The 16,652-nt window shown below is 46.5% G+C and overlaps 1 protein-coding gene across 1 annotated transcript; it reads right to left on the minus strand.

Annotated features, from left to right (window-relative positions):
• Positions 1 to 2,470: 2,470 nt before the first annotated feature.
• Positions 2,471 to 9,449, minus strand: Rtp2 (receptor transporter protein 2). Its single transcript, XM_050160027.1, has 3 exons — positions 9,335 to 9,449; positions 6,509 to 6,707; positions 2,471 to 3,014 (listed from the first exon to the last, which is right to left on the minus strand). The coding sequence occupies exons 2-3, from the start codon at positions 6,670 to 6,672 to the stop codon at positions 2,507 to 2,509; spliced, it is 672 nt and encodes a 223-aa protein (XP_050015984.1). The 5' UTR covers positions 6,673 to 6,707; positions 9,335 to 9,449; the 3' UTR covers positions 2,471 to 2,506.
• Positions 9,450 to 16,652: the final 7,203 nt, after the last annotated feature.

Here is a 16,652-nt window from a genome sequence, read left to right on the forward strand (position 1 = left end):
GACGTGGTGGCCAAGGGATGTGAGGTGGAGTAGGCAGTGAAGAAGAGTGAGAAGACAGCGTTCAATAAAGCACAGAGAGTGTTGGTTAAGCCATGTGGGGTTGGGTAGCGCAGTGCGGAAGAGCAGAACACAGCATACAACAAACATGGCATGGGAAATGGTGCCAAACAGCATGAGGTGGAGTAAGGCAGTGAAGGGGGATAAGCAAACAACACTCGACATGACATGAGACATGGTGGACAGATTCTGTGGAGTCGGGTAGAGAGCCAAAGAAAGACAAAAAGTGAACATTGGATTGTGAAGAAGCAGAAGACCTGGGTTTGGCCAGGCTATTTGGTAGCGAGAGACTGGTGGTCAGATAGCCAAGTTTATGTGTCTGGAGCTCCGTGTAAAAGCTTGGAATGCCATAAAGACTGAGAGTTCATATGTGGAAAAAAAAAAAAAAAAAACAAGATGTGAGGACAAAGTTGGGAAGAGGGGAATCTTAGGCACCCTAAGCATATAAAGGATTAATGAGAGGAAATGTTCCCAAAGAATATTGCAATGGAGAGGGAAGATGATTAAATATGAAGAACCAGTGCCATACATCCACTATAGAAGTTCCTAGAAAAAAACTAAAAATAGAAGTTGGTATATACTCCAAAAAATCTAAGTCAGAGAACCACAGAAGTGCCTAAGCATCCATGTTTATTATGACAGTATTCATAACAATATGTCAATATGTTATGACAATAGTCAAGTTATGAAATCAGGCAAGGTACCCATTAACAGATCAATGAACAAAGAAGAATATGTGATATGCACACAATGGAATATAGTCAGTCATGAAGAAAAATGAAATAATGCCATTTACTGGGAAGTGGATGGACTGGAGATCATATTAAGCTAAATACGTTAGACTAAGAGAGGGAGGTATCATATGCTTTCCCTCGTGTGTGAAATGAAGATTTTTAAACACAAATATGAAAGCAGGAAAGGGATCGCTTGGGAACGAGGGGACCAGTTGTTGGGGGAGGGGGGACAAGGAAAGGTGACAGATGGGTGGGTGTGGTCTAAATACATGGTCTATGTGTTTGGGAACAGGAGAGTGAAACTCGCTTTTTCAATTAACAGAGCAGTTACAGAAAAGGAGGCCTGTGAAAGGCTGTAGACACAGGAGACAGACACAAACAGAGAAGCAGCCAATGTTTTGATCATGAAGTATGGAGTGCTGGCTGTAGGGCAGAGAAATGAGATTTAATGAATTAAAGAGGACATATGTCTTGGAAGCAAATATAATCTACTCCCTCAATCCTGAAAGGGTAAAAACATCACCGTGGTTGGAAGAGGACAGATGTCAAGTCAGGGAACAACCTCACTATAGTTAAACATGAAAATGAAGAAATCATTCCTTTCTGAGAAAAAACTAGCTAGTGGAAACTCTTTTCTTCTGGAAACGCACCCCCACCCCTTGTTTCTCTTCACCTATTCTAGCTTCCTTGTCCAGCATCCATTTTTTTCAGCAGGTTTCCTCCCTCTAAGGCAGTGGCCAAATGCCCCAGCTTTCCTGATCATCTGAGGCATGACCTATCCCCTTTGACAGAATTTTGGCAATCTGTTTCTAGACACAAAAACCACATTTTAGCAAGCGATGCAGGCTGGCGCCTCTTTATCCAGTCCTGTCGCTCAGTGTTGCCTTGAGGATCCCAGGGTAGACAAAGCAGGGGATGGAAGCCCTTTGGAAATTTCTTGATACCCAAACCTTTGGTATTCTTCTTCCTAGAAATCACCCTTGTCTGCCACTGAGCAATTGTCCCTTTGGGGACAAATTCTGTAAACGTCTAACTGAGCTCAGAACTACTAAGGAACAGTTTGTATTTCATCTTAATTAATTTAAGTTTAAACAGCCACACATGGCCAATGGCTAACCCATTGGGGTGTGTGCCATTGACCATCCAGCCCCCTCCAACCCACCCCCATTTCCACCACTCCCACCTCCACTCTTATCCCAGACCTAGCACCAGAGTGAAATCGTGAGCCTTTCACAGCACTAGAAGCCAGATGCCCAGGAGGACCAGGTGACTGTCCCTGTGTACTGAGTGCAAGGTAGGCACGAGGCACTGCTGTCTCCAAGGAGAACCATGCAGGACAACTAGAGAGCACTGAAAGTGAGCATGAGGGTATGACAAGATCAAGAGGAGACCTAAGGCTACAAACAGAAAGCAAAAGAAGGGCTGGAGGTGGCTGCAGAGCGAGAAATGAAGGGGACAAGACAGCCCTGTAGACTTCAGAATCATGCCGAAGCCTAGCAAGCTCCCCAAATTCCCACCTCTCCCTCCTTCCCCTCGTTGCTGTCAAATTAGCAGAAGGACCACTGAGCATCTCCGAGGGCAGCTTCCTCGTTTGGTAGACGAGTGAGCAGGGTGCAGATGATTGAACTTGCAGCAGAATCAAGAAACGGAGTCCTCAGTCTCAACCCCACGTTCCCTCTCCTCCCCCCGCCCCTCCCCCATCCTAACCAGCTTCCCTAAAGAAAGCCAGAGCGGCCTCGGAAGAACTGCAGATAGACAATAACCAGGCAGAGGGTACCCCAAAACAGACACCAGCGAAATGAGAAGAAGTTGTAGACAAAACCGGCCTGGCCTTTCCTCTTGGAGGCATCGGTATAGGCAGCGTCCTCCTCCAGCAGCTTCTCGCTGGGCTTCCAGTGTACGATGCCTTCCTGGCAGGCCTCGCAGAACTCGCTGCGGTGCAGCCCGCTGTCCGGTCGGCTGGCCACGTGGATGCGGTACTGGCCACCATCTTCGTCGTAGCACTGCTCCCTCAGGCTGGTGATGAGGTTGTCCACCAGGCCCTCGATGTTCTCCTCCAGCATGCTGGACTCGTCCAGCCGTGAGGTGCCGCACTGGTAGCACAGCTGCTTGAACACGCGCATGCGCACCGAACCAACACGCTGGGCGCGGTCAAGGTGCATATGGAAGAGGATGACTACATTAGCCGACTGCCAGGTGTGCCAGCACCAGGAGCAGTGGAACCTGGCAGGAAAGGAAGGAGGAATAGAGCAGGTGAGACCCTCATAGACAGTCAGAGCTAGGGAGCACAGGAAAGAAAAGGCCAGAGCGTTAGAGGCTGAAAATGGAAGAACATGTTTACCAGTCTGTGGGTTCATTATCACTGGAGGTAACCAGCCACCATCTCCTTCTAGTGGTCACCCTGGGGGACCCGAGTAGCCTCCTTAGCCTAGCACTGGAGCCATTGGGTAACCAGTCAGTTGTCATCTGGAAGCTGCCTCCTGTGCGCCCTCCTCTGGCTTCTGCCCTCCTCCCAGCCTATTGCAGAGTGGCATCTAGTCAACCTTCAAAGACAGTATGGCTCTCCTTCTTTGCAACTCGTTTCTCATCTGCTACCTGCAGCCTGAGGGTGTCCGTGTTGGACTTGCTCAGACATCAATCTGAAAAGGAGTGACAATGTCACCCTCTGAATCCTGAATTTGGCCTGCTCTGAGGAGATGACATACAAGTTCAGATCCTAGCACATTGTAGGACTGTAGTAAGCTTGCCAGAAAAGCAGGATAGATTGACAGCCTGCAATAGACAGGGTCAGTGAGAATGCTAAGTTGGATTCTTACACCTTCACTGCCCATAACGAGTCATCCCAGGCACCGCAGTGATCCTGTGTGAGACGGGAAAAGTTAGACTCTGTTCCCTGGCCTTCCTACCCTCACCCCAACTTTCACGCAGGCCACTTTGTCTAATCTAGACTCCTAGAGTCACCGCCTCAGACAGCTGGAGGGCGGTGGTCTGGGGCTCACCTGCCAAGCCCAGCTCCTCCTACACGCCTGTGATGGAGCACTCCTTAACTCCAGGGAGGCACCTGTGACCCTGAAATGTCCTCTTGTAAGCCCCTGCTCACAAAAGCTTCAGAGGAGCTTGCATGTCCACTGGGCCGTTTCTGTCCTCATGGCTGGGTCTGCCTAAATCCACTGCACAAAGGCTTCAAAGGACCTCTGATGAAGAATTCAATCAAATGTAGCCAGCACTAACTGTGTTTTAAGAACTACTCAGCCACTGTGGAATAGCAGTGACAGCAAAGCAGCCTCTGGTCCCTGAAAGTCACTGACAGCATGAGCATTGAACGATGTGCTACCCAAGACACAGTCAAAAGGGAAGGGGAATTGGGCCGGCCCCGGATTGGAAGGCTCCCTCTCTTCTCCATCCCCGAAGTGTCGGGCCTGAGATTTAATACATCTGAAAGATTAAAAGCCAAAGGGCTTTGCACAGAATGACTGTGTTTCAGTTCTTCCTGAGGCTGGCTGGAACTGAGCCCTAAGATAAGACGCTCTAAGAGCCTTCGGAGCTGTCCCTAAACTCCGGAAGCCTCACCTACCTGTTCCAGCCCTCTGCACATTGTCCTCCAAGAGGTTCGAACGCTTCCTGTTTTCAGTCTCCTATATCTTTTTCAATAAGTCAATCCAGAATTATTTCCCCTCTCTCAAGCCAAACCCCACATCTACAGAAGTACCTGACGTGGGAGAGCATTTTGGGAGCAATGAGACTGAAGCATAGGAAATAAGAGAACACGCAGCTACTTAGAGGACCACCCAGCGCCCAGTGTCTATAACAGGCGCCAACATAAACCAGTCCCCCTCTGCTCTCTGAGCTACATCAATGTAGGTTTGCATGGCCTGCAGTAAGACTTCAGATGCTCAGTCCCCACCCATAATCTGCCTCTTTCTACTCCCACCCTCATGCTGTTCTCTACCCAAGATGCTTCACACCCCTACACTGTGGACAGCCCTTGTTCTGTTCACACCTCCACAACATAGTCACCAGCTGGTCTCACATGAATTCAAATGACCAAAGAGGAGGACTGGTTAGTGCTCCTGCAGGTGGCCTGGAGGCCGTGTGAGCAGGAAACTGTGACCCCAGTCCCAAGGCATCAGTCTGAAAGGGAAATGATGTCGGCTTTAGAAAGCCGCAAGGGACACTCGGCATGGTGGGAAGTGAGGAACACTTAGAAAGTGGAGAGTCTCTATTGTCTGATGCAGGTGGGAGAGCTGGCCCTGTGGTCATAAGCATGGGAGCGCTATCTCTGTCTCCACCAACTGCAACACTCAGGAGAGCAAACACTGCATCTCACCAGGACAGCGCAATAGAACCAACACGGTTTGCGCAGGTATCGCAAAATTTCAGAGCCAACCCTGAAATTGTGAGCATGGGAGAGCTATTCCCATTACCCACTAGTCTTGTGGCCGCATGTCCCCTCCCCACTTCCATCAGTGCCTGGAGCAGGTGGGAGAGCTGGCCCTTTGGTCATAAGAGCAGGAGAGCCAACCCTGTTATTGCAGGTGTGTGTGTGAGCCATCTCCAAAGTTGTAAACATGGGAGAGCTGTCCCCATTTCTCATCCGTCCGGCTAACCCTACAGTTACCCAGACCTAGACCCAGGGTTATGACTTGGCCCACCCCAACATCCACCTCACCTGTGGCCTACTGAAGCATGTGGAGGAACCTGACCTGCAGACCCAAAGTTGCAGGATCTCCACAGTACAGGGCAACAGCAGGAATTCCAGGAAGAGTCCCCGTGAGGACCGAGCATCCACCATGTAGGAGAAACCAGAGACTTCAAACCAGACCAAGGACTCTTTGCAGTGAACACTTGCAAGTAGAGCTACATGGACAAAGGGGTTTATGGCATGACTCACGGTGTCATATTGCAGCGTCCATGATGAGATTTTTTTTTAATTCTTTTCCCTTTTAAAAGATTTTTTTTCTCTTAAATTTTGTTTTATTTGGAGAGAGAGGCAGTGGTTCAGGGTTGAAGGGCAAATGCAAAGGGACAGGGGAATGAATGCGATCAAGATACATGATGTAATAAACACATAGAATACATTTTGAAAAAGTCATCATAAAATGACCAAAAAAAAAAAAAAAAGCAAAAAAGAAAGAGAGTCTAGGGGAACCCCTGCCTGGGGTCAACAGTTTCATCGTCCATTCACAGAGTGAAGTCGGAAGGGTTTGAGTGATATGCTCAGAGGAACTGAGGTTGAAGACTGGGATACAGAGAAAGAAGAGGACATGGCCAAGTCCACAGAGCTATGGAATCAAGTTCTCAAACGCACCATGTGTTCAATAACTTATTCTGTCTTCAAGTCCAGTTCCATTTGACTGAGCAGACGGACACCAGAGGCCCAGAGCACACGTCCCCGTACTTCTAGGTGGGCAATCCCCATGGTACCTCTTCTCCATTCCAACTACGCCAAGCACCTGAATCTTCCAGGCACTGAAGAACTACCAGTCTTGATCTTTTTACGGAAAATTGAGATTCAAATGCAGAACACAATTTGCTCCGAGTAATGGGAGAGTCTGAAGAGCTGTGGTTAGATGCCAAGCCTCTGTGGCTATCTATTCCCTGCTTGTCACCTGAGCTGACATGGTGAGACCCAGTGCCGGACCAGACTTGGAAAGTCTGTGGACGCTCCCCAGCAAGGGGGAGGTGCTGCACACACAACCCTCCCACCAGCCTCTCACCTGCCTGAAGCATGCTGCTCCAGATACTGCTTCCAGCCCGGGCCCAGTTCGTTGGGCTTGAGGTTGGGGTCTATGATGAGCTCCCAGCTGTCAGCTGGCTTTGCCACCTCCATCTTCTCATAGAAGACCTTCTTCCACTCACAAGTGGTCAGGCTGGTGGACATGATCCCGCTGGCCTGGCTGGAAATGTGAGTACTGTCTGAGGAAGAACACAGAAAGCGTGGATGGATGCAGCCCGGGCAGTCTCTGTGGTCCAAAAAGCCTCACCCACAAGATCCAGCTCCCTCTTTTGTCACCCTGGAAGCTGTTGCTATGGCAGCCAGGCAGGTACCAGGAGCCAGAGCTAGGGAGGAGGAAAGTCCCAAGTGGGAGTTCCAGGGTTCTGAACTAGATCATAGAGGCAAACTGAGTAGGAATACTGACCAGGTGGAAAAAGCAAGTAGGCGGTGAGCCCCAGCCCAAACTGCCTGGGGCTGACAGAGGTGTCCCGGGGAAAAAGGCTATGTGGTGGCCCTGTTCACCCCACCGCTCTTCCACCCTTACTCCACCTGTGTGCTATGGCAACCGTAGTACCCTAGGGAGCCCTGGAGAAACAGGATGGATGCTCCCAAACTGTTGATGCCCTATGACCATGTTCATTGCTTGCCAAACACGAGCTACTTGACCTGTGCATTAGCCCAGACAGACCAGAAAACAGGCTTACATAACCTCCAAAAGCTCATCCCCAGTTCAGATCCAGGCCTTCCCAAATGATACCTGTCCCTTTGATTGTTGCAAGAGTAACTAAGCTGGGGGCAGAGTGATTAAGAGAGGAATGACACTTAGCCCTCCGCTGGAGAATTCTCGCTCCAGTTGGTGAGACAGAAGTAATGTAATATACCCTGAAAAGCACAATGAGGGCAATTCAGACTACACGGTTGCAACATCCACGCCCTGCTCCCAAGGCTCACTGAGGCTGCTGATAGGGGAGCTATTTCCTTCTGAGATGCAGGTTGCTGCTGCCTCAGCTGCTGCAGGGCAGGCAACAGAACACCTCAGCTCCCTAATGCCCAGGTTAAATTCTTTAGAGACCAGAGGGGACTTAACTCTATGCTTGTATAATCCAGGCGAAGGTGATTTCCCTACAAAGGGGAGGCAATCTTGGGCAGGGAGAACCCCGGTAGGCGTGATGTTATACCTGGGCTCTGCTCAGAAAGCTGTGAGGGTTCCATGATGCCTGTCGTCTGTCAGTTGTAAGTTCTTTAATGAAAGCTCCGGCTCCCTAGAACCCCGGAGATAGCCAAAGTGTGCAGAACTAAAGAGGGTTGCTGGGGCTGGGAGTTCTCAGGGCTGCAGGGTTCCAGAGTTGTCACGTGCCTCCATATGGTTCCCACGTGGGATGAGTTTGGAGCAGTGCCACTAGGTGTCCTTGGGTGTCCCTTAGAGCAGAGACGTGATCTTCCTCTATCTTTGTGCCCACAACCTCAGAAAGGACGAAGTTGTGTTATAAAGCCATGAAGAACACTGATTTCTGGTTTTTCTATTGTTCTCCACTCAAATCTCCACACCCCAGCCCTCTTTTCCTTTCCTTTTTTTTTTTTTTTTTTTTTTTTTTTTTTTTTTTTTTTTTTTTTTTTTTTTTGTAAAGGTAGCCTTGACTGGCCTGGAACTCACTATGTAAACCACACCGGGCTAGAACTCAGAGAGATTTGCTTCCTTCTTCCTGAGCAAATCTCAGGAAGTGATGGGGACTAAAGGTTTGGACCACCACACCCAAACCAAATCTCTTCATAGTGAATCAGGACAACCGGGCCTAGAAATGGGCAACTACTCCCCAAAGGAACCCAGGACTGGGTGACTCCCTGAGGACTGTCCTGAAAACAGCTACAAAGCAGGCGGCCTGCAGGACCCATGAATTCCCAGGAACTGAAGAAAACTGAGAGCAGATTTGGCCTGGCCTAGAGCTACGTGCCGCCGTCCAGCTCTGAGACGGACTATGCTATGCCAATGTTCCCAGACCAGAGGGTAGTGAAGGGAAGACAAAGGGACCACGAGGACTGCCAGGGTTCATCTGTTTTGCTTTGCTTTGCGTTTCCCTCAGATGATGCAATCCCCATAGGCACAGGAGTACACTTAAGTTAGAATGACATCCTTTAAGCAGAGAACAGTGTAGTTCATCTTTCTGTACAACAGTGCCCTTTGCTGGAAAGTCTCTCCTGGGATACCATCAATGGGTGTAGCAATGGCTAGACAAAGAGTGTAGCAATTACCGTACAACAAGGTAGCAATTACTAACTAGGTCTTCTCAGTGTGGCGCTGGGCTACACCATTCAAAAGCTCTCCATGTGGGTGCATTGTTTACTGGCAACTCATGGTTCAGAGCCTCCTCCTCAACACTCTGGGTGATATTCTTTACAATGAACTAATTTTAGCCTCAATAAAATAGCACTGTCCACCCATCTCCCACAAAATAGGCCACTCTTGTACTCCTATATGGAATGCTAAGTAATAAATGCTTTTGCAAAATGTTCATCATTTAGAGTTTAATTGTCAGAATACCGTATGACAGTCACATTAGTGTGGGACCTAACATGACAAAGCAATGAAGAGCTAGGAAGTATGTAAATCAGAATCATCCGTGAGCTACCTCCCAGAGATGCCTGCACACGCTCCTCAGGGAACACAGTCACCCTCTACCAGCTCCATGCTGGGCTGAGTCCCCGCACAGCCGGCCATTGTTACTGATGGGCATCTGCTAACCCACTGAGTACCAAAAATTTAAGTTAAATAACTTAATGGCTCGTGATATTGCTAAAGAAATCCGGGGAAACAAAGGCGGTGTTATACCTTTCTGTCTCCAAGTTCAAAGAATCTTAGAAGGTCCTTGGTGGATCCTTTCCAATTACTTTGAAAGACTTCTCCATCTACAAACCGCAGCACTCAGCTCACCGTGGTACATGAGCCACTCTTTAGGTGGAAATGACCTTGGAGCCTTAGGACAGTTCACAGGCATCCAATAGTGGGGCCTAGTGAAGAAGGCACGTTGCCCGCATTGCCCTTTCATCAGTGAGCAGCAGCCAGAGCAAACAGAAGCTGGCCACATTCTACCACCACTAATATTCCAGGGCTTTCTTCCAGCCCCTGCTGGCTCGTAACAATTTAATGATTAGACAAAAATAAAGCATTCTGGTGTGCACTTGCACAGAAGGGTGACTAAGGATAATGATCCTATACTGGATATTTCAAAAAACTAGAAAAGTTATTTTGAATATTCTCACCATAAATAAGTAATAAATTCTTGAGGAAATAGATACGTTCGTCTTAATTTTAACATTATACAGTGTATACATGTATCTCTAAGCATCATATAATACCCTCAACTAATTTTTGATTTTCACATGTTTATTTAAATTAATTTATATTAAAAAAAATCAGACTGTCTGGTCTATGGATATGTCTCAGTGGTAGAAGAACACTTGCCTTGATAAACAAGGCCTGAGTTTGAGCACTAGGACCCTTACAAAAAAGAGAGTGACTACATCTATCTAGTTACACCATGTTAGTTTTCTCTTGCTGTGATAAAGCATCATGACCAAGGCAACTTATTAAAAGAAGGCTGCTTTGGGCCTGCAGCTGGACATGATAGCCATATAAAGGTGTGGCACCCAGAGCAGAAAACTGAGAGCTCACATCTTGAATCTCAAGCATGAAACGGGGAGAGAATGAGAAACGACACAAGTCTTTTAACACGCAAAACCAGCCCCAAGTAACACACTTCCTTCATTAAGGCCACACCTCGTCAGCCTCCCAAATAGTGTTATCAACTGGGACTAAGTATTCAAATGCCTGAGATGATGGGAGACGTCTCACTCATTCCAGCCATCACCTATACCAAGGCAGAGACCCAGGAAAGGGTCGTTGTACTACTTATGGATGTTAAGAAGTAAACAAAAGATCATGGAGGGAGAAAGGGAAGCTCTATGCAAGGATCATGGGCAGGAGATGAGTGGGAAGCAAGGGACACATTGAACTAGCACAGTTGGTTCAAAGTTGAGGGACTCTGTTAAGTTTCCTTGGCTGTATTCCGATGCTGCTGGTTGAACTGGGTATCATACACAGAAATAATTATGATTCTGCTCTGGTGCAATCCCAGGCATCATGGTGTCGGGAAAGGGGAACCCAGGGTAGCTTTGCTGGCTTTTCAAACTTTCATTCTAAAGTGACAACAGTCATTTCCTGTGCTGATTTGGATGAGAAATGTTTCTCTTAGGCTCATGTATTGAAATCCTTGGTCCCTAGTTGACAGTACTGTTTGGGAGGTTATGGAAGCTTTAGGAAATACAGTGTTTCTGGGAAAAATATGTCAACATGGGAGGGCTTTAAAGGTATATAGTCTTACTCCATTTCTTGTTTTCTCTCTCTCTCTCTCTCTCTCTCTCTCTCTCTCTCTCTCTCTCTCCCTCTTTCCCTCCCTTCTTCTTTCCTTCCCTCCCTCCCTCCCTCCTTCCCTCCCTCCCTCCCTCACCCCCTCTCTTCTGTTAGGTCTATGCATAAATGGAAATGTGACCTTCCACCTGCTCCCCTTGCCTCTACACTCTCCCTGACTGTTGCCATGCCTTCGCCCCCACTGATGGATTTTTTCCCCTCTGGAAATACATGCTATACCATTTCTTTCTTACGTTGCTTTTGGTCCTGCTTTTTTATCTTGGCCACCAAAAAGTTCCCCACCAGAAGCAGCCAGTTTGATAAAACAATGGAATGGCCTTTTAAAGATGAAGTTACCGCAGCAATTAGGTGGCAGTATCGTGTGCTGTATGGCTGGGGCAGGGCTCTCCAGAAAGTGCTATGTGCTTTGAAGCAGTGTCTAGTAAATGATCATATAATATATCTCCTGTAGCCAGGATCTACAGGATCAGGAACCAAAGAGTAGAAATGGAAATGGTTCCAACTCAGGTAAATGGTGACCCACTTGGGAAATTTCTGTTACTAGGCCTTATATTCTACTTTCCTAGAACTATCATTCTATTGAACTGGAAGCCAAGACTTTCTCCTGGATACTTCTGGCTTCTAATGCCCTTAAGCCAACGGACTAAAAAAAATAGTAATAGCAATGTTAGGTGAGGTGATTAATCTAGATTACAGTGGGGAAATTGGATTGCTTCTTCAAAGTTGAGGTAAGGAAGACTAAGTCTGGAGTACAGGGGATCCTTTGGGGCAGCTCTTGGTGTTACCATGTTCTGTGATTGAAGTCAATGGTGGGTTACAGCAACCCTTTCTAAGCAGGATGACAAAGCTCTCAGACACTTCAGGGATGAAGGTAAGGTCACTCCTCCAGTACAAGAACCAAGACCTGCTGAGATGCTTGCTGAGGGGTAGAGGAAATACAGAATGGGTGGTAGAGGAAGGTAGTTATATAAATATCAGCTTAAATCACGTAACCAGATGCAAAAATGAAGATAGTAATTCACACAAGTGTTTCTATCTTATTTTGTGTTTCTACATATAGACACATATATTAACCTGAGAGTTGTGTTCTCTTTTCTGTATTTCTCTATTGTGATATGTAGCTTCAATTACAGATAATATCAGTGGTTAAGTGCTGAGAGTCTGTGTTATAGCATTTAAGTTATGAGACATTCAAAGACTAAACACTCCTCAAGGGACTTTGCCACTTTATCTAAAATACACACTGTGCCTGTGGTTGTATTTGGAATCATGATGTTATGTTTGGTAAAATTATGATCTTGCTTTCATTTTTATGGAAATTAAACATGATATAAGGAGATGTGATTGGGTGTCAACTTGATAAGGGGTGGACTTGTGATGCCTCCTAATGGTTGTCAACCTGACTAGGTCTGGAATCAACTGAAATATAAGTTGCTGGGCACTTTCTATAAGGGACTTGCTTGCTCAGATTATTTGAAGTGGGAAGACCCACCCTAACTCTGTGTGCCACATTTTAGTGCCAGCCCAGATAAAAGGAAATCTGTTGTTGGTTTGAACACATTAATGATAAACTCCAAGTCACCAATAATGTGCTGGTGTCACATTAAGGAGATCAAAGCATTTCCCTCTGGGGTCATTTAACTAAGACAACCCAGATCTGAATTCTCTACTTTGTTCCCCTGCCCCTGTTCTGTCTTTGACACCTGTCTGTTGTAGAATCTGAATCTGTGCCTGATAGGCAGTCATATTGTAAGTTTCTCTTGTAGCTTTCTATGCCTACATCTGTCTGTGTCTGCATCTGTGCCTGTGCATGTCCTTGTATGTCTGTTTCTTAGTTTGTCCATGACCATATCTGTCTGTGTCTGCCTGTGTCCGTGTCTGTGTCCATGTCTGTAGAGGGAAGGCTCTTCTCCATCCTGGTGGTCCCACTGGACCAGTTTCTCTCCTCCTCCTGGGTCCCCATAGCTGCTTATGAAAGAACCGCTCTGGGGCTTAGTATCAGTTGTTTGGCCAGGGGCTTAGGCTTCTAACTGTTTAGCTTTCTCTTATAAATTAAGTCATTTCTACTGACCTGTGTATCGCCACACAGCCATTGCCTCACCTCTATTCTGGCATCTTTCTTCTTAGGCTGCTGCTGTTCTCTCTCTTCTTGGGTGGCTACATGGTGTCTTCTCCTCACGCCCTCCTCCGCCTTCTTTTTCTCTGTGTATCTCGGTTCAGATTTCCTGCCTTGGTATATTCTGCCTGACCATTGGCTGGAACAGATTTATTCATCAACCAATAATAGAAACACATAATCACAGCATGAAGAAGGGTATCCTATATCACATGTCCATGTCTGTCTGTGTCTGTCTGTATCCATGTTCATATCTGTGTGTCTGTCTGTGTCTGTCTTGTATCCATGTCTGTCTGTTTCTGTGTCTATCTGTGTCTGTGTTGTCTGTGTCTACCTGTGCCTGCCTGTGTCTGTCTGTGTCTGTGTGTCCCTAACAAAAATCTTAGGTATGTATTTATTAAACAGCACAGAAAACATCAAGTGGGGAAGGAATAAGAGTTTCTTTACAAAAATAGGTGGTTGTTCTATAAGGAATTAAGTCGCTGATTCCAACTGGCCCAGATACTAAGCAGCATTACAAGCATCACTGTTCATCAAGTAATATCTGTATGTTGTGTTCAACATTTACAGTCGATTTTATATGATTGATTTTAATCTTTATTTTTGCTGGCTTTGGCAAATGATTAGAACATGCCTGCACTACTCCCGGTCATGGCCTTGGAAGAGTACATAACTTAAGGTTACAGCTATGCTTTATCTTAGGTTATGAAAGCTGATTGCATGGGGGATACAAGGCAAGTATGCTAGTTGTTAAATTGCTCTCTTTAAAGGCGGGTTAAACAAACAGGCTGAGCATACAGAAGGATAGCAGTCATAGGTCTTAAGGGATCTCCAGGTACATAATTAACTCTGGCTGTGAGTTAGGCAAAAAAAAAAAAAAGTCCCTGTCTCTTAGCATGCAAGAGATGTTTTCATCCTCCTGCATCACCAGGGATGGGAGAAGGGAACATCGCTTTTTGCCTGTTTGCTTTCATTTTAGTTGACAAGTTTATCAGGCCTATGACTGCTGCATTCCTTCTCTGATATTAGAAACAGTTTCTTTGGGATTCCAACAGAGTGCAGCATGAATTCTAATTGGTCTTCATAATAAAAACTCAGAGTCGGCTATCACCAGGTGAAAGGTGAAGGATCAGAGAAACAGAACAGCCATCCACTAGTTCTTAACTCTACCAATATTCAGACCAAGGGGGCAGTCCTGTCTCTACGAATCCTTCTGCATCTCAGACTGAATCTTCAGACTGAATCCTCAAACTGCATCTGAGCTCCTGTCTCCTCCTGCCTTGTATTCCTCTCTCCGCCCAGCCATATCACTCCTGTCTCCACCTCCCTAGTGTTGGTGTTAAAGGCAAGTGATCCCAAATGCTGGGATCACCTTTGTGAGAGCTCTGTCTCTCTTTTAGATAGATTCACTCTCATGTAGGTCCAGTTGCAACTGGGGTCTGTGTTAACCTCCATGGCTCATGTTACTACATTCAGACAAATCTGAGGGTCATACTGAATGGGCACCACCCTACAATGGTCCCGGAAGAGCTGGCCCCACTCATCTCTGGACACAGTAGCAGAAGAGCTGGTCCTGCCCCTCACAGAAGAGCTGGCTCAACACTCAGGAGAGCTGACCTACCACTTACCACAGGATTTAGAGAGCTGACCCTGACAGTATAGATGTCAAAGAGCTGGCTCCACCCCTTGCCTGAGAGGGGTAATCCCAGTGACCCAGACTGACCAATTCAGCTGCCACCCAGAACCACATCCAGGGCTTTGAGTTGACACACCCCAGCATCTACCCCATCTATGATCTGCCGGAGGATGTGAAGGGACTGGTCCTGTGGAGCCATTTTCAGCAGGATCTCCAGGGAGATCCAGGATGTCAGGGAGGAGTCTCAGTGGGGGTCCAGTGTTGATGGAGTACCAGACGCCAGAGACTTTGAACCAGACCAACAGCTCATCACAATGAACATTTGCAAGTAAACCTGAGTGGACAAAAGGGTCCACTGTGTGACACACATGCCACCACTCCAGTGCCACTAAGACAGCAAAGAGGACATGGAGAGGCAGGAAAAGTAGAGAGCAAAGTGGGGTTTTTGTTGTTGTTGTTTTGTTTTATGTTTGTTTGTTTGTCTTGTTTTCAATTAATGTATTTTTTAAAATTTTCTTTTGAAAGAGATGGGGGTAAAGGGCAGATATGGAGGGACTGGGAAATGAGTGGGATTGGGGTACATGGTGTGAAATTTCCAAAGAATCAATAGCAAATTATTGCAGATGGAAGTTCCTGTCCCACCCAGTCCCACAGCCATTCAGTCCCAAAGAAACACACAGAAGCTTATATTAATTATAAACTGTTTGGCCTATTGTTCAGGCTTATTACTGTCTCTTACAACTTAAATTACTCCATAATTCTTATCTATGTTTAGCCATGTGACTTGTTACCTTTTCTCAGTAAGGCATTCTCATCTTGCTTCCTCTGCTTCTGGCTGACAACTGTGTCTCTGCCTTTCATTTTCTCAGAATAATTTTAGTCTGGTTGTCCTATCTATACTTCCTTCCCGGCTACTGGCCAATTAGGGTTTTATTAAACCAATATTAGTGATAAATCTTTACAGTGTACAAGAGCATTATCCCACAGAAAATTATGTTAAAAAAGAGAGGAAGGAAGGGAGGGAGGAAGGGGAGAGGGAGGAAAGGAGGGAGGGAGGGAAGGAGAGAGAGAAAGAAAGAAGGAAGGAAGGAAGAAAGGAAGGGAGAGAGAGAGAGAGAGAGAGAGAGAGAGAGAGAGAGAGAGAGAGAGAGAGAGAGAAGCTTGGGCAGGAAGAATTATACAAGAAACTTCAGAGAACAAAAGGCAAGCAAGATGCGCCCAACACTGATTAAACAAGAAACAGCTATAGGTATGCGCCTGTGCATCAGACAGTTATACTTCAATGGGAATACAGAGTGGGGTAAGAGTGACATGAAAAATCAGTGCAGACCCTGGTTCACTACAATGTGACACCAGTAGCAATGAGCCTACTTATTACATACACACAAGTTTCTCCATTAAGGAACTAGGAACCATTGGAAAACTCAGATGAACAATCCCTCGTTAGCACTGCTGTTGATCAGTGATGCCTGCTAGCTAGCACCCCGCCCTCAGGACAACGGACGGTGTCATCTGCAGATGGCTTCTCCATGTGACCTGGGTTCTAGTTGCTAGTGTTTTAAGAAAATGCATGCCTACCACAAAAGCAATGTCTCGTTTCATGACCTAGTCTCAGAAGGCACACCCACTGTTGCCCAAATTTAAGAGACAGAAATGGAAAGTCCCATATTTGCATATGTAGAAAGGCAGAGTTATGTTGAAGAAAGAAAATAGAAGCCAGGAAACAATGTTGTGATTATTTTGCAGTGGTTCACATTGCCATGGCTTGTGGGGAAGCTGAAGATTATTCTAGAAAACAGAGACATGCATTTATCCTTAGAGAATGAGAACCTAGCAGGCAAACAGGGAGGGCAATCTGTCTGGAGCTGTGTAGCCTAGTCCCATAAGAGCATATGAGTACCTGTCCAGTGGGTCTCCTGGGGGCAAGGCACCCGTGGAAACGGATTCTCACTTGGCAAGGACCAGTA

This window comes from Alexandromys fortis, unplaced genomic scaffold (assembly GCF_014885135.2).
Source record: "Alexandromys fortis isolate MF-2015 unplaced genomic scaffold, M_Fortis_MF-2015_v1.1 scaffold_100_3062768_6864082, whole genome shotgun sequence".
In the NCBI taxonomy this organism is placed as follows: domain Eukaryota; kingdom Metazoa; phylum Chordata; class Mammalia; order Rodentia; family Cricetidae; genus Alexandromys; species Alexandromys fortis.

Coding starts and splice junctions, on each gene's coding strand:
- Rtp2 (XM_050160027.1), bottom strand. CDS start 6,672: ATGTCCACCAGCCTGACCACTTGTGAGTGGAAGAAGGTCTTCTATGAG. Junction 3,015..6,508: donor GAGCAGCATGCTTCAGGCAG/GTGAGAGGCTGG, acceptor CTTTCCTGCCAG/GTTCCACTGCTCCTGGTGCT.